Below are 18,219 nucleotides of genomic sequence, written 5' to 3'. Positions count from 1 at the left end.
GCGGTGGGAGATGCCCCATCCCTGGAAACCTTCAAGGCCCGGCTGGACGGGGCTCTGAGCACCCTGATGTGGTTGAAGCTGTCCCTGCCCATGGCAGGGGGATGGAGGGGATGGCCTGGAAAGGGCCCTGCCAGCCCAAAGCCTCCTGTGATTCTGTGTTGCCAGAGATGGAAAAGTGGTTTCTTCTGAGTCAGGAGAGGTTATATCCTTCATGCCCAAGATTAAGAATAACTTTTTTTTTTTTTTGACTTAAACTGACATGATATGTAACACCCTAACTGAACTGGAGAATTACAGAGTTCATAGCAAATAATGCTTCCATTACACAGCTCTTTTTGAATTCCTGCAGTCTTACTTTGGCAGAGTTATCTGCTTTGGAGGATCCTAACTCCTCCATTTTAGCAATCTGAAGCTCAATTCAGATCAGAAAATTTCAGTAACATCTTGCCACCATCATATTTTTCACATCCATAGCCTCAGCATGTTTGATACTCAGAAAGCCATTGGTGCTATGGAGAGCGAATCTAGTACAAAAATGCATTAACAGAAAGACCATTCAGACCATTAACATCAATCGTACTCTCCTTTTCGTTACTAAATGTTGCCTTCCTAATTACAGGACGTTCTGCCAGTTGCATGAGGGAAATGCAGATACTTTCCTCATTCTTATCCATTGCTCCCACTTTGCAACGATAAAGCGGTTCTTTGAATGGTTTCAGGGTTTATTCCACAATTTAATGTAGAATTTCAAATAACCTAACAGATGGCATTGTCATCATTTTTCCTTCCCCACAGAATGAAAACGAACAAACACTTGACATTTCCAATATGTCGTCTTCTAATGCAAGAATTTTTAGAAGCCATGAAAGAGTGTTATCTGCTTTGCCTTAGATGGACAGAATTGTTAAATATGTCCTAATTATCTTCTCTCCTACACTAGCAACACAACTGCCTGGAAAATAGATGTATAACCACATAATCAACACGCTTGCGTTACGTACGGTGAGCTCGGGCTATAATGAAGCACGAACATGCAACGCTAGAGCTATTTCAGCATAAGAGTATAGAATTTTCATTAGAGAAATTAGCTAGAGCTGCTAAAGTACCTAAAAATCAGCTCACATTTACAAACGTACAGCAGATGCATCATTTGGCAGAAGATTTCTGCAGTCAGTAACTTGCCATTCATCAGGGATTGCCTCTTAAATCTTGATCCAAGCTAGGGTGCAGATGACATAGAAGGATAAATTTAGACATGGCTGAAAACAATTATTTTGATTAAGCCTCCAGCCAATGAGATTAAGATTCTTCTTATTCCTCCCCTTCCCCCTCACCCGCTCCAGTAAAGAAGGAGGAGACTGTGTGAGTATAACTTATCTTTATTTTACATGCAGTGGATGTTTTGATTTAGCTCTCCCTGTTGTAGCATCTGCTCGGTTTAGTAGAGAGTGGTTTTTGATTGAATATGATACCTTGCTTCAGTGTTAGCATCAGTTTGGTTGGTAGTGGAAAAGGCGCTAGAAGGGAAATATTGAAGTTTTGTCTACCTGCAAAAGAGAGACCATATCTGGGGGGGGAAAAAAAATTGGCTTCTCCCTGATCTATCCTTCTACTGGGAGAATCCCTCAGACTGGGTGAGCTGGTTCTGCTGGGAAATACTAACTGCTTTCTTGGGTCTATGTGGTGACATGAACTTTCCAAACGTGTAGCGTAGCGTGGTTCCCAGTCCGCCGTTGATAGCAGCTGTTCTCGCTTGCGCTCAGCCTTGTACCTAGCTGGAAACCAGCAGCAAAGTTGTCACTGGCCCTCTTGGCTCCTGAGCTGCTGCTCGGTCATTCCAGCCTCTAACAGTTTTGATAACGTTTCCCAGTTTTAGGGCAACAGAGCTGTTTGTCCAATCTAGTATGCAGATGCAGTAAAAGCAATGCCAACTAGTCTTCTAAAGAACCATCAACAAAAGCATCATTTAACTAATTAGAGCTATTTTATTAGAAACAAAGTGATGTTAATGTTGGCTGACAAACTTGTATCCACTAAGCTTTGGCTTGCTGTGATCATAAAAGCTCTTTTTTAAAAAAAGATTATAATATGGAAGTAAAATGCTGCTTTTTTAATGATTGTCTATATGGATGCGTTCACACTACAGGGTTTTATGAGTAGTAGTTTCCTTTGGGGCTATGCCTCTGCATGTGTAACTTCAACGCCGCTGTAGCTGAAGGCTAGAATGTATAGGGATCCTTAAGTTGCCTTGCAATTCCTTTTTCCTCATTTCTTTTTTTGGTGTGGATTTGGGGGGAGGTTATTCCCTGGCTGCTTAGTGTGGTTGCTGCTTCTCCTTGCACCGTCGTTGTGTTAGAGCAGAGAAGGGTGGCCAGAACCCGGGGTGGAGGGGCGGTGGGAAAACTGAGCTGAAGGGCTGTAAGTTGCAGTGTTGTAAACTATAATTGCAAAATAAAATAGCAAGCACTTTGGAAATAGGAAATTTTATCTTATTTACTCTATGGTAATTGTTGGCACTTGACTACAATCAGTTGCAAGCCTGTTGGTGATTGACAGCACGATTCTAGCCAGAGCAATCAAAAATAGCCCAGCGTTTGAGTAATTTTAGTCTTTCTGTAAGCTAATACTGCCACAAATAAAAGCCAGTGTAACATGTAGGCAAATTGAACCCTCTTCATAGATAGACTAGGGCAACGCTGTGGGAAGGCATACTAAGAAAGCACTGAATGTATCTTACCTCAGAAATTCTTGCCTGGAATTAAATAGGATTAGCTCTTTTTTTGTTCATTAGCCTTAATATTTCTGAAATTAGTTAAGTTCTACGCCTAGGTTCTTGTTGGGGTAAGGAGGCTGGCAGATGGAAGAGAGGGAAGGACCAACAGTGATCAAAACCTCTCTCATTCTTAGAAGGAACTTTAATAAGTAAGATTCTTAGCTGGTCTTGGTCAGAAAACCTATTGAGCCCGCCCCTGCTGCTGGGCCAAGCAAATCTGGAATAGCTGGAAACTTCCTGCTGAAGCATTAATAGATACTGGTTTAATCTTCAGCTCTTGAGTTACCTCCTGCCATTGATCCCCACGCCCTTCTTGAAAGAGGAAGAAAGAATTATTTCTCCAATATAGGATATAGAAGAAGGTCATCTTTTCCTGAAAGTCTCCAAGTTTCTTCTAAGGCCTTCTCCTCGGAGAATTACAATGGTACGGTCAAAGCCCTGATCAATTCTCCTAGCTCCCCAGGACTACAGTGACAGTAATGCAGATCTGCAGCGTCAGAAACCCTTGTGTGGCTATTTTTCCTTTATTACTAATTGCAATTTTTATTTGATACTTGTAGACAGTGCTGTGTCTGTGGCAGATATTTCGGCACCAAAACACTGGATGGCGCGATGGATCTGCTTGGGGCTTTTTATTAGTATATTTTTTTGAAAACTGTTCTAAGGAATTGTCTATTTTGAGGACAGGCACGAATGTCAAGCTACATTAACTTGTCAAGTGGATTAGTCATTAAACACCTTTGTGGACATTTTAATTCAGAATTAAAGTGGCTTTAATTGGATTTAGCTTATTCTGCTTCCAAAGTAAATTCAGGTAAATCAAATTAAGGTTAATTCAGTGTAAAGGCATGGGCAGACATCCTCATTAAGGGCTACCTGGAGCAACGGAAAACATAACTGCTTAGCTGCTCCTCAACATCCTCCTGCTCCCATTGCGTTCCTGTGGTGTTCCACAGCTCAGCTCGCAGAAAGGCGTGCTTGCTAGTCTCATACTACGGTAGGTTATTTCAGATTAATTCTGCTCACCTTAATTAGCAGGTTAGTCTGTTGGCGGATTGCGTTGACATGTACGGGAAATGCAGTCGTCTTGCACTTTGCTGACTCTGCAGTGGGGAGCATAACCCTCAGCTGATGCTCTCACAAGGAGCTTGGAAGAGTTAACCCCATAAACAGCTCCAGCGCTTTGCAAAATGAATGCGCGTCCATGCCTGTGGAATATATGAGCTCGGGATGCCTTGAGGGGGGCCCTGAGGGTCCTTATTAAAGGATCATAACTGTTGAGGAGCAATACTCCTATGTATACTGGAAAATCGTTGTGATTTTGGGGACTAGCTTCCTAATTTACAAAAGGAATGTCAGGGACAGCAAATTGAATATAGATAGGAATAGCAAGCCCACTAATAATTACAGCTGTGGCTACTGCATCTTTGGAAAAACAAAAGAGATCCCATAAACTATAACCCCACAGTTCAAGCTTGGGTTTTTTCTTAAAGAACAGGTCTCTTAAAGGAGAAGGAATTTGCATCCTAAATAATCAGGCGTCAATACTAAAGTGAAGAAAGGAGATGGGTTTGCTTAAATGTAATATCAGCTATGAATGACGCATGTTAGATGGAGCAGAAAGTAATGAAAGTTTTGACACTTCTATCAGGCTTGTTTTGAAGACTTTTCACTGATTTAAAAAAATAATAATAACGCTGAATCTTAAAGAATGCAGAATAAATTCAATCATACTATTTCCAGCTGTGACCACGTAATCTTCCATTCACCAAGCAGTGTTTGACTAAATGAAGACCCAGGTGACAGCTCTCCAAGAAAGACTGAAGTGCTCCAGAAGGTGTCACTGATATAATGACCCAGCTTTTATGGCTCATGCTTCCTCTTTGATAAATGCTTGCTAGATATTAATTGCCCCTCCTGTGGTGGCAACGAATGTAATTCATTCGTGATGATGAATACAGTTCCCGTAATCTACACGACTTCCATTTTCCATACTTTTTTTTTGACAGGAAGCCTCTTATTTGCCAGCTATTGACACATTACCTAGACCACACAGAATGAAAAATGAGGTGCTGCTGATGACCATTTGGCTGTCAAGTTGTGGCCAAGTAGCTACAGATCAGCGCGGTGAGCAGGTGCCTAACGTGGTGCTGAGAGCATCCAACATCTACCAGGCCCTTGTGACGTGGCTTCTCTCTCTGGTGAGTACGTGCAGTGACTGCGCAGAAGAAGGTTCTGCACGATTAGGGCTGTGTTTTGCCCTCCAGTGAATATAAAATCGTTCTTGAAATCTCCTTCTTCCAACAGCTAAACGGTGGCTGAACAAAGGGGAAATTCTGTTCAAACTCACCTAAAGTCAGTAAATAAAAGTCTTGATGAAGTCAGTGGGAGCTGGATTGTGCCTGTAGTTTATGTAGAACATGGCACAGAAAGTAAAAAAAATTGTTGAGCCAGACTCACAGTAGTCAAAAGTGACTCCTGGAAGCAGAGGGTTGTCTAAGTATTATACTTTGTCCTCGGCAAAAGCAGCGAATGGACACAGGTGCTTATTTTTTACCACTTGTTCTAATTAAGAACAGATCCTTTCCGGTAGTCAAGAGGGCTATAAACAAGTGGTGCTCTGCTTCATCTTAATTGCCCTTTGGAACACATATTTTTCTCCTCTAAAGAAACCACCTTTTTCTACTCTTCCCATTCATCCCATATTAGCCTTTTCCTCTAGGGAAAACAGGCAACGTGTATTTTTCCTTCCCACCCCACACGTTGGCCTCATTCTTTTCCCTGGTTAAAGACATTGGCATACCAATACCAATCCATGCGCTCAAGGTAGATTTCGCCCTGAGTGGACAGCCTGCACAAGGCTTTTAAATCGCTTAAACCATATTAATTGTTAATGATGTTCACGCTTCCATTAAAACATTGCTAACGTTCTTTAATGTTCATTCAATGCTAATGAAAATTGCCACTTGAACAGCCCCAGAGTCTGAATCTTCCATTCAGAAACTAGTTAGCTCATGACCAGCTGCAGTGTGAGCTTTCTTCCCTTATGTTATTCCCATTTAAAAAACCTGAGCTCTGACTTGTAGCAGCTCTCTCTGAGCCTGAAAAGGTATCTCAGCTTCCAGGGCTCAGCGTCACTCTGCTGAGACTGTAGGGTCAAACGTTGCGATGGACATTGTGCCCAGTAGACATCGGGGTAAAATCCACCAGTTTATTTCACGCAGGTTCTCAAACAGCTGTTGGATAGCAATGAAAAAGTCTGCATTTCTTTAATTAAAAAAAAGTGGAAAGGTTGAGGCATTTTTAGACCAAATTCTCATCTGGTCGTAATCTATGTAATTCCACTGATTCGCTGGCTTCCTGGCTTGTGTAAATCAACATATCTTTACTGATTTCATTGGAGATGTGCTGATTTCTACCAGTTGAGAACACGATCCTCCAGATGCGAGTATTCCCCCGTGGCAGAGCTGCTACAGGATTTCCCATGTGAAACCAGGGTTCAAAGCAGTCGAGGACTTGGTAGTGCTGTTTTGAGTGATAGAGCTGACCTATGCAACAGTTTGAAAATCCACTCAGGCTCTGTGTTGAGAACGTATTTTTAAAGGCATTTATCTCACTGTAAATAGTTTTGGTTTATATGTGCAGTAAATAGCAGAGCTGTTAATCCATCTAGAGATTGTGGTGAAGGTATAAACCATGAGAACAAGACTTAGTGGTTTCACCAGAATCCTGGGAAGGAATTATAGTCCTGTAATTCATACTTGCCTCTCTTCATCTAGTGTGTGATCTGGTTCGGGCACCTCTGCCTCACATGGCTGCTATTCCTTTCTCTTGGCTCTGCTGGTTGCCGGTGTCTGACTTTCCCATAGCCTTCTGCCCTCTTTCACCAGCTACCCAGGTTTCGTGATGTTTTGCAGCACTACAGTGCCCTCCCAGTCTGTTTCAAGTATCTTTCCTCTCTCTTTTCTACCTTGTAATAAGGTTTCTTGTGTATTCTTTGTGTGGCACTGGTGAGGCCACCCCTCGAATGCTGTGCTCAGCGCTGGGCCCCTCACCCCGAGAAGGCCATGGAGGGGCTGGAGCGTGGCCAGAGCAGGGCAGCGAGGCTGGGGCAGGGGCTGGAGCCCAAGGCTGGGGAGGAGCGGCTGGGGGAGCTGGGGGGGCTCAGCCTGGAGAAGAGGAGGCTGAGGGGAGCCCTCATCGCTCTCTGCAATTGCCTGAAAGGAGGCTGGAGCCGGGGGGGTCGGTCTCTTCTCCCCAGGAACAAGCGATGGGACGAGAGGGAACGGCCTCAAGCTGCGCCAGGGCAGGTTTGGGTTGGGTATTAGGAAAAACTTCTTCCCCCAAAGGGCTGCCAGGCCCTGGCCCAGGCTGCCCAGGGCAGGGGCTGAGTCCCCATCCCTGGGGGGATTTAAAAGCCGGGGAGATGTGGTGCTGAGGGACATGGTTTAGTGGTGGGCTTGGCAGTGCTGGGTTAACGGCTGGACTTGATGATCTTAAGGGTCTTTTCCAACCTTAACGATTCTGTGATTCTAAAATGCATCACATTTCAGCATACTTTGAGCAGCCTTATGAACCAATGAGCGGTCTATCCTACTGGAACCCTACCTCTGGAATGGAACTGATATTCAGGATAAAAGATGTCCGGTGTTCATCCTGGGGTTGGCAGAAGTCGCTTTTTACCCTTCCTGTTTTGGATCAGATATGTATATTGGAAAACAGAATGTTTGCCTCCCACACACGTGTACACACCAAAAAAAAATCCATCAAAAAGAAATCACCTCGCTCTAACCATTTTTTAATCCACTTTTTAAGGTGGATTCACTGGATAGGGATTGATGGGGTTTTGGCTATTAGTGATCGCTAATAGAGAAAACAAAGGCTTATTAAAGAAGCCTGCGCTAGCTCCTCAGAATGGCATAATCACTTTGCATTGATTTTTGAACGGAGATGGGATTGATTTCATTATCGTTAATAAAGGCAGCACACGGTGCCACTGTGACAAGAGCATGCAGTGCAGCGTTGACAGGGACTCTGTTCTCATTTCTTGCTAGACTAGAAAGCTAATGCAAGTTCTTGCTTTCACATAGTGAAACTGGTGGAAGTCAGAGTTTGCAAGTCCTCGTTGAGAAAATAAATCCTGTGATTTATCAGAACCTACATGTTATTCCTATTTAATTTGGTCTTTATTGATTTTTCTACTACTAAACCACAGCTAATTCACTGATCAAGGGAGAGTGCTCCCTGGATTATTGTACATTATGGGGCTCTACTCAAAAACAACAGAGCAAGACAAAGGGTTAATTTCAGTCTCTAAATACAGCCATCTAAAAGTGAAATTATGTTCAAATGGATTTACAGGTGCCTCCCGTGAAAATGAAAGGTGGACCCAAAGCTCCCTTTGAGGTGGTAGGGCTGCAGCAGGCCTGGCGAGAGGATGGCTTGGCCCTATGTGCTTGTTTAATGCCAGCAGATGAGTCTTCGGCCCAGAACAGCACCAAAATCCAGAAGAGAAAAGTGAGTAGCAACATTTACACTTGTTAGTCATGCACAACTGCCATAGCCAGTTACCACTGTTTTTGACTAAGGACCGGGCTTGGATATGCCAATTCAAGCTCAAATTTCAGCGAGCCAGGATAGAGCAGCATAAGCGCTGCTCTAAATTAGAACAGGGGAACAGCCCAGTACTGTGGGAACTGGAAGATTGCTTACAGCTGATTGCCAACTCAAGCTGTCCTCAGTTATGCTGAATTTAGATTATGTGCAGATGAGAAGCCAGCTCTCTATGGTGCAGTCTTTTGTCTCTGCTGCTCATTAGCTGCTAATATATTTTTGGTGGCTGTAACCCCACAGTGCAGAAATTTGACTAGATTCAGAGGAGATGTATCTTTGGCATGTATTGTGGTTTTTGCTCTTATATTTTATGCATGTGAAGAGCGTGACCCACGAGAGGGAATATTGTCTTGCTATTTGGCTCCCAGGAGTCAGGGCCCGGAGGCAGGAACCGAGACTCTGTTCCCTCAGCTCTGGTAGACGACAGAGTCTGTGCTGTGCAATAAAACGCCAAGCTGAAAGATCTAGCACGCAAACTGAAAATCTAGCACGTGTAGGTGGCATGGTGTAATGTAGGCCACGATATGAGCTCGTGGCCTGAAAACAGCAGAGCTATGAAATAGCAGCTCTGGGCCCTAATTTGTTGGCTCTGTCTCTTCACAGAGGTAATATGATCCAGACTGGTACTCTGAGCATCTTGTTCTGTTTTCATTTTTGGAGACAGCTTGTTAGGTATTATTGCTACTCTTGCCTGGTATAAATACCAGTCCTACCTATGCAATATAGCTGACTCTTGCTGGAAAATGTACCCAGGTATATCTGGGGGACAGTGACCCTTGTGTACCCCAGATCTCCTGTGGGCCGCTCGCTTGACTAACTACCCTGTTATCGAATAACCTTCGAGATGCTGTCCCTGGGCTCTGTTGAGGCTGGCGAGTTTCTCTTGGGTGGCTCAAAGCAATGCTTGTGGCTTTAGTGAGCTGGTAGTGGATTTTCTACTCTATTTTTGCCTGCCTCGCCCTTGGTAACATTAAGAGGAATGTGATGATAAATGTGCTCGTTCTTGATGCTTCCTCTCTGCTGAAAAGACCCCACAGGACCCAATAGCAGGTAGTCTTAGGGGGGGCCAGGTATCTGAGTCACACCTTCTGGACACATTATGTGCAATTTAAATGGAAGAGGATTTAAATGTGTTTTAAAAACACACTTAAGCTTCCCCTGCTCAGCTGCAGCAAGCATTTTTTCACTTGCAGCTGCCTGCCTATGAGCAGGAAAGATTAAATTTCCCATGATGTATCATAAAGCCTGGAGTATGACAGCTGTGGCTCCAGTGCTCCTGCAAGTAAATGATTGATGCTACCAACAAATGTCATGATTAAAACACTAGCAAAAAAACCCAACCTCAAAACAATAAGCAACCTTTCCGTTAGTGTTTGAGCACCTGTCGGCAGAAGCAGCCGGGCTAATGAGAAGAAGCAGTCTGCTAGACTGGACAAGGCCTTAATGTTGATTTCTGTCTAAGGCAACTAATTTAAGATATTTGCTCTATGGAGCAAAGAAAATGGAAGAACAGAGACTGACCTGCCTTCTGTCCACTTGCCTTGTTGCTCTCTGCTGATTTCAGCTGAAGAGTTGGCCAAAGCATCAACATTATTGAGCGCTGAGTGTGCTCAAACTATGCATCTGATGTCATGTAACTGGATGAACTTGGGAAGCTGCGGGCTCAGGCTGCTCTGAACGTTTGGCTGGAGCTGGGAAGGGTTGTGTCACAGGTTGGCAGAACGAGCCACACCGTTTCCAGTCCACATATAAATTGTAAATGCCATTCTGCTGCCCTGTGTACAGTTACTGCCACCGCTGTTGAGTTCACTAGTATGCACAGCAGCCAACATACAGAGCACTGGGATGTGTTCCTCAAGGCAAGACTATGCGTAGCTGAGGTTTCCTCTCGTTAGAGGCTCTACCCCATGTATCTTTGTGGTAACAATGACTTTTGTCAATTTTGCTTTCCTGAGGCATTTGTAAAGCTGCTGCTCTTTCCCTAACAGAGATCTAAGCTGACAGGAGCAACAAAAGTCTTTCAGAAATGTCAGTCACAGCAGAGACAAGGAAAACAGCAACCAGTCCTCTCTCCCCATTCCTCCCCTTGAGCAGCTGCAACTATTGTTGGAGAGAAATGTGGTAGATTTTACTCTTCACACTGAAGTCTCAGTCTCTCGCTGTAGTGTTCATGTACAGTATTTTAATGGTTGAATCAGATAACAGAGTTCTGTTGTGGCACTTATTCGGTCTTGTTCCTGTTGTCTGAGTGGTGAGAACCACTTACCGGGGCTTACCTTCAAAATATGACTGGGATTCCAGGCATTTCTGTTGCATCTATTTGCTATAAGAATGTAGGGAAATCTTAAGTTACTTTTTTTGGGTTATGTAAAAAAGACATACCAAGTAGTGTAAATGTTAACCAGAAGCATTATGACAAATTGATATTTTAATGTTCTTAACGTGTGGAGTCCGGAGTCCGTTTTCAGTGCCAAAGATGGGTATGTACAAGATTGTGCAACGTATTAGGTACAGATTTGTTCCCTGCTATGAGGGAAATGCCCGTCTTTCTCTGTGTATCTGTACTCGTATCTCCTAATAGCAGCAAAATTACAGTTGTCCGTGGATTTTCTTCAGATTGTAATATGAATATGATTTTTACAGCAGACATTGGATTGTGGGCTGAGCACCTAAGGACCTATCTTGTATCAACAAGGCAAGGCTTCGCTTTCCCCAGCTTGCCCCCCTGTTAATTCCCAACCCTGGTGTGGCTGAACGTGCTGAGTGCGGTTATCGGTCTCGTTGGCTTTGATGTTAATTGATCCTGTGCCTTGTGGCCTGCTAGAGGGTCACAGCTCTAATGATGGGGTACAGTTCATCACCGAGAACTGGACCAAGGCAGCCTGCTAGTTTCATGTTACTATAGGTTGTTGCTGGGGTTTTTTGTTGGTTTAGTTTGGGTTTTTTTTTTCCCCCAGTTATTATTAACTGGAGCTGAGCTGTATTCCAGACCTCTAATCCATCAACTTTTTATTTACTGGCTGCTTCGCTGTCATCTGTGTGTCTCTTATTGTCTGGCACGTTTTATTTCTCCATCCCAAGGTCTAATGGTTATGAATACAAATGTAATAGTGGTTTCTCAAGGCAAAGGCTCCTGTTCTCAGCAGATCAATAAGCCTTTTGGCTTATTCAACTAGAACAGCATCTATTCCTATATCAAGTGGTTCTACTATGTTTCCTGTCATTCTAGTCAGTTTTTTGGGGTTTAGTTTGTTTGGGTTTTTTTTGTTTGTTTCTGTCCTCCTCAAAACAGCTGATAGAAGTGAGGCAAACTTGAACATCGCTACATGGGTTTGGCTTCTTGACTTGTTGTCAGAACAAATGCTTATACGCTCACCTCTTGTAATTCTTGCGTGCCGATAGACAAGCTGCAGTTACAAGCATGTCTGATGGGAATTACATTTGTGCAGCGTATGCTTTCGAAGAATCTACTAAGCATTCCCAATTAGGCACACTAGCACTGTGCAGAGCAACGTGGTTCTTGTCTGTACGCTTCGATCACTTAACAGTTCTGCGGTGGTGGCTCACAATCTCTGTTATTGGATTTGGGGCTTTTTTTGCGGACCTTGCCTGCTTGAGCTCTAATTTCTAGGTGCAATAGTAGCTGGTGTAGAGAAGATGCTTTGCATAATTGTCGATCCTGTTAATTTCTAATTGGGTCTTATCAAGGTCACCAATTTTGTTCTCTGAAAGTCCTGCTAATTAAGAACCAACCTTGAAGAACAAAGGGGCTTAGAGGCAAGGTTAAATGATGGAAAACTGTAATTTAGCAGTGCAGTATTCAATATTAATGTATCAATATTAGTATCAATCTTTAAAAAATCTTGAAATTAATAAATCTTTTCGTGTATATCCCTATGAAACCCTTTGCAAATTAATGTTTCCTTGTATTGGGCTGTTTTCTGGTCCTGTTTATGGCATTTTCTCCCTCTTTAAGTGTGGTATTTAATCTGCTTTGGAGTAATATTTGTGGGCTGATGGATGTCATGAGCCAGTTATTTTATACCAGTGTCTTGCAACCAACTGAAGATTGCTATTAACTCGCCAGTCATCATCCGCGGTGGAGTTTTATAGCCGAGCGGTCTGAGTGTGCCGAGAGGAAGGCGCTGCTAATCTCCCCAGCGCCTTCACCGAGGGGCACTGTGTTTCAGTCAATTCTACGTAGAGACACGTCCCCAAGTCACGGGGTGAGCCCTTCCACGCGGCTGACGGGCGTAACTGTTGCAGACAGCATTTGCCTTCAAGTCCCATCTCCTGGGTCAGGAACCCCAACAGTATCAGGACCTTCAATTCTGCCTTTGGACCTGGGAGCAGAGACTTTGGGGGGTGATAGCAGGATCGTGGGAGGAGGGTGCTTTCTGTGGGTGAGGGGACAAGTTTAGAGCTCTGGTTGCAGGGATGCAGGGTGTGATGGTTTGGGAGGCTGAGGGGTGTTACGTTAGGGGTTTGGTTTGGAGAATCCGAAGCGCAGCTGTATGGCAGATGCGTGAAGCATGAGGCTGGGATGGTTGCAGACAGAGAAGGAGCTGCTACAGGTGCATGGTACAGAACGGAAAGTTCCTGAGCCCATCATCAATGCTTTTTAACCACTGACTCTTTGCAGACTAAAGAAGATCTACGAGGAACATCCATTTTTTACCAGAAGATTTCTGCATTTCTAGCCTGTACGTGGCTTCCAGATGTTATCTGGTGGAGGGCAGAACTGGCCAATTGCTTCCAAAACCAGCTGTGTCCCCTTCTTCCTGAAATTCCCTCTGTCCTGCTCAGTTCCATCACTGCCGTTAATCCCGATCCTCAGGTACTGTACAGAGATGCTTGGACTTCTGGTAATTTTTTTTTTTCCTCATTAGGTCCAGTAGAAGTTGTTGTTCCTCCAGTGTTAACAGATATTCTTGTTTGCTTTAGCTAAGGATTTAAATGGAGGTTGAAAACAAATGCCTCTAAGCAGCGTAGATTTCCACTGAAGTGTATGAGATTCCAAGGACATGGCACTGCTTAAAATCACTTGCCTGCCTAGAAACATCTGCAAGAGCCCTCACCTCATGCTGTCTATAAGTAGAATGATAATTAACTTTTTCACTTCTGTCAGGTTGGCAAGTGCTCCATAACAAATACTCAAGTGAATGAAATGTTACAAGAATTCATTATACTTATTGGGGGATTTTATTCCTTGAGGGCATCCAACATTGCTTTTAGGCCTTTAACAGCCTGTCCTACCTTTGTGTAAATATTTAGACCAGGTTTTCAAAACAGCGCTGAATATGACCTGATTTCCCTACCTTTTGAGGGAATGTTCTACTTGTTTCTTTCCAATGACATCACCAGCCTTTGGGCAATCACGGTCTTTTCCCAATATTTCTAAATCAACAAAAAACTTGAGAGACAGTTCTAGGGAATGGTGAAGACTGCAATTCTGGTTCACAACAAAGTTTCGTTCTGCAAATAATGTAGCATGAGAACTTTTCTGCAATTTCAACCAGATTTGGGGATTACAATTACTCTGTGAGAATCAATGCCATGAAAGCTTAGGGGCTTAGCAGTGCACTAGAGGTTTATCCCACTTCTGTGGAGGAAAAGGAGGCTTAATGCTGTTGATTTGCAGTCACTGTAGCTTTCAAGTAGAAGCAAGTGCTATAAGGCAGTCTGACGTACTTCTAAAAGATAAATCTGCTGTACGCTTTTAAGGCATAAAATAAGGCATCATTTAAAACAGTCAGAGCTTTTATGCAAATCCCTTATTAGGGGAATTATAAATCATTAGAAATTGAACAGCAAGATAGCAGGCGCTCTCTGGGGGTGGATCTTTGCCTTGATGCCATAGAAAAACTGGAGTCAATTTAAAGACCACGTACTCTTCCTAAGTTCAAATGCTCTGTGCCACCCAGGTTCCCAGGCCTGAATTACACCGAGACCACTATGTGTCGTGGCTTTTTGATAGATGTATCTTGCAGTTAAGCAGAAAGGCTGATTTTGCAAAGCAAGGCTCAATGAGCCAGACTCTCAGCAGGCAGCAGCTAACCCTGTTGTCTGCCCTGAAGCTTTACAAAGTGGTACCGACTGAGAATGTTCCCAAGTGTCATTAAAATACAACCAAAAAGTGCTGCATAGAAAATTCAATATCTTCTTCAAACCAATGAAGTTAAAAGAATATTTTGTACAAGGCCAGTGATCCATGCTTGCTTTTTATATATTTTTATTTATTTTGAGGTGGTGTATACAAAATTAAGGAGACCGAAGAACCTGGTACTATGTGTTGGAAAAGCAGGCAGTGAATACCTATTTTTGCTCCAGGTAGCTTACGGTCTGAGACAAAAATCCGGACAGATTGATGAAACAAATGGGTAGGAGCGGAGGGAGAGGGAACATCAGGTAAAATTGCTGTCTGCTTGTCTGCTGACTAGCTCGGTGTCTGATGTTATGAGCAATTGTTAGCAGTAATTGTAATAACCTTTAAGCATGTTGTTTGTTAGTGCATGAGCCAATGTCGTGTTTTCAAGTCAATTGGTCTAGTGTTATTTCAGTCTGTTCTGGACCCCAAACAGATTGCTTTTCTCTTGCTGTTTTTCTTTGAGGCTTTCTTATTAATGCCATGCGTACAGCCTGTTAACCTGCAGCAATTCACTTTTGAGATGAAGAGTAAACTCGCAAGGCAGTCGTTAAAACCCCAGGTTAGGTTAGGAGTGATATAATCCCTGTGGAAGTTATTAACCGCAACGTCCCTTGTCAGCAAAAAGAGGATTGCTTCATTTTAACATAAAATAAAAGTACTTTCTCCTGTTAAGCCTTAGGATGCAAACACTGACCTTAGGGATACAGACAGCATATGTAGCCAGTGTCGATGCTTCTTTTCCTCTGCCTGTTTGTTCCATGAAGGCAGACTGGATTTCTCTTGCTCCCTCCCGGTTGTTCGGGACAGTGGCCCATTTGCCCAAAGGGTGCAACCCCCAGCGCTCACCGTCTTTTTGGTCCCCTTCCAGAGCATCTCCTTGAACTCCCAACCTCTACAGGTGCCTGCCATGACAGAGGAGTCGGGGCATAGCAGTATTGCATGGGTGGTCGTGTCGGTGAGATTTCAGGGAAGAAGGGGAACCTCCATCCCTAAGTCAAGGTGAATGAGATTTTTCTTTTGCTTTTAATTCCAGCAAATTGATTTTGTTGCACCTCCTGGTGATCAGTTCCCTCCTTGCTGCTCCTTTAGTTAGTGTCCCCGCTGACTTCCAGCGCAAGGCTTGTGGTTTCTCTTTTGAGACGGTAGTACTGATTAAGGGCAGGTCTACACAAAGTTCTCTCCTTGCTTTTCACTTAAGCAAAGCTCCATTTTTTTTTTTAATGCAGTTTTGCCTGAGCATAGATAAGAATTCCAGAACTGAGTCCAGGGAGCTAAATTTGCCCCGACGTTGTAATTCAATGCTGCCAAAAACTTCAAACAGCCCAGACTGAACTAACAGGAGGTTTGATGCCTGGGAGTGGACTCGCAGAAAGTACAGCAGTTCTTTAATGTGGTATTTCAGACTTTTGGGATTTCCCTGCTAGAGAGTTGATGGCAACTGCGTTACCAGAGGAGCTCTATGTGCACACACATACACGCAAGGTTTGAAAGTTGCAAACTTTTTTTCAAAGACTGAAATTACCATGTAGCAGAAGAGCTATGCATGGCTGATGAAATCAGACATCAGTGTTTCATGCTGTGGAAAAGCAGCCCCGGTGCATCGCTTGTTACTTTGTGCACTTAAAGCACCTGATTTAGTTACGTGATTGCCCTAACTCTGTGTACAGCCTCTGAAGAGGGAGCGAGAGGCATTTCCAGAGGATCTTTCAGATCTGTGAATCTGTGGTTTAGTGTGGGCTCGACAGGAAGACTGTGAGCTTCGGAGTTTGAATGCTGTGACATTATTTCATCGACAAGCATCGTGGCCTTAGCCCTGCTGAGTGGCTTCAGCATCTTCCACTGTCTTTTACTAAACTTCTTTCAACTTCAATGCTAACGAGAGGCTTGCTCAGAGAACTGCTGCTTAGTACCACATCAGCTTTTCACCCAGCTCTCTTCAGGCCCTTGGCTGTGTGGGCATCGCCTTTCACACATCTCAAATTGTAATAACTGGTGGTATGCTGTGGTTCAGCGCCTCGTGGTGTCGGCAATTATGCTGTTTTGATTTTGGGTTATTGCTCCGTGTGTTCTCTCTTTCTTCTACGTGACAAGAAGCAAACTAGCAGCTTTAAGCAGTACCTAAGCTAGCCCATATAATGTTTTGTGCGTGGAGAGCACAGACCGGGCTACCTGGAGTGCCACACAATTTGGCCAGCCCTTAGACCTGCTCCACACATTGCTGTAAGCTCGCAGATTTAGTGTATGGCTCAGCGCTGTGCTTTCCTCCTCCAAAGCTTCTGCTGAGCCTGATGCCGAAGCTTGAAAGACTTGATTGTTCAGCAGCTGAAATGGGCACGAGGGAGGGATAAAACGCTCAGAACAGCACCTCCGCATCTGCTTCCCCAAGCCGGAGCCAGCAGGATGTTGAGACTTGCCGGCACCTGCCATGCTGCCCCTGAGACCAGCAGCTTGACGGTTTGAAATCCAGGCTAAAGTTGTGAAACAGGAGCTTCAAAAAGACAGGTTCATCCTGCCCTTTCCTTTCCAAATCTTGCTCGTGTCTTGTCTATATCTGCGTCGGTGCGAAGGGCCAGGTCTCCTGTGGCTGGCACCCTGAGTTTGCTGTGCAGCCTGATCAAGCTGTAGCCACAGCTTTGGCGAGAGCACGTCATCTGACTGATGATTCCACATGGATATGACTCTTCTAAGAGAGAAGAGTCCTGCGCCAGGGGAGGTTTAGGTTGGATATTAGGAATAACGTCTTCACCAAAAGGGTGGTCAAGCATTGGACCAGGCTGCCCAGGGAAGTGGTTGAGTCTCCATCCCTGGAGGTATTTAAAATACGGATAGATGCGGTGCTCGAGGACATGGTTTAGTGATGGACTTGGCAGTGATAGGTTAATGGTTGGACTCGATGATCTTAAGGGTCTTTTCCAACCTTAACGATTCTATGATTCTGTGAGTGAGACGTTTGTCCTGGAGCCTCATCTATATGCATTTACAGAAATTAACCCATAGCTGCAGACACAGAATAGCTGCGTGGCTGTATCTCCATGAGGCAGAAGGGAGAAGGTGGCCTCCTGGCCCTAGCTGAGTCCCACTGGGGTTTGTAATTGAGTTTAGTGGGGCCAGGAGTTCAGACCGTCATCGGTATTTGTAACTGAAAGAACCCTAACCTTTAAAAGGAGAAAGGAGTACAACGATGTCCACCAGAGTCGGCACAAAGATGGAGGCGTAGCTCAGGGAGGAATAAACCATTATAGTTTTTTGTATTTCCTAAAATTTGGTAGCTCACATTTAAATTGTGGCCATTGCTAATTATTCCAGAAAAGAGCAGCTTAAAAGAACTATCAAGCTAATGTGCTTAGCCATTAATATTGTGCATGATGGGCAGAAAGGGTGGAAGTTATTGTCTCATCATTTCTCTTCTGTGTTTTAAGATATCCCTTTCCCTGTCTGAAAGGGGGGCAAGGGAAAGTGAGACGCATCTTCAAAGCTCTTAATTAGCCCCCTCTATCCCCAGCCTTTTCGCTGCCTGGGATCTTCCTACTGTGCTTCCACGTTTCCTATACTAAATTCTGTAGCCATCTGAAGTGAGCATGCACAATGGGGAGAGAAGATGTGCAGGGAACAAGTTCAAATTTGTGTTAATCTGGATTCTACAAGGAATACCACACTAAGGCATTGGGATTCATGACAGCGGGGA

The 18,219-nt window shown here is 44.0% G+C and overlaps 1 protein-coding gene across 1 annotated transcript in view; it reads left to right on the top strand.

Annotated features, from left to right (window-relative positions):
• Positions 1-18,219, top strand: part of DNAAF8 (dynein axonemal assembly factor 8) — a 96,991-nt gene that overhangs the window by 25,901 nt on the left and 52,871 nt on the right. Inside the window, exons 11-13 of the mRNA XM_087733981.1 lie at positions 4,783-4,974; positions 8,135-8,290; positions 13,029-13,223. Of these exons, the coding sequence (XP_087590107.1) occupies positions 4,783-4,974; positions 8,135-8,290; positions 13,029-13,223 (543 nt within the window). The remainder of the gene's footprint in view (positions 1-4,782; positions 4,975-8,134; positions 8,291-13,028; positions 13,224-18,219) is intronic.

Source organism: Nipponia nippon, unplaced genomic scaffold (assembly GCF_047370975.1).
Source record: "Nipponia nippon isolate SJK-2023a ecotype South Korea unplaced genomic scaffold, ASM4737097v1 scaffold_5, whole genome shotgun sequence".
Classification (NCBI taxonomy): Eukaryota; Metazoa; Chordata; class Aves; order Pelecaniformes; family Threskiornithidae; genus Nipponia; species Nipponia nippon.
The sequence above is the reverse complement of the archived record's forward strand: the minus strand, read 5'-3'. Positions and strand labels throughout refer to the sequence as shown.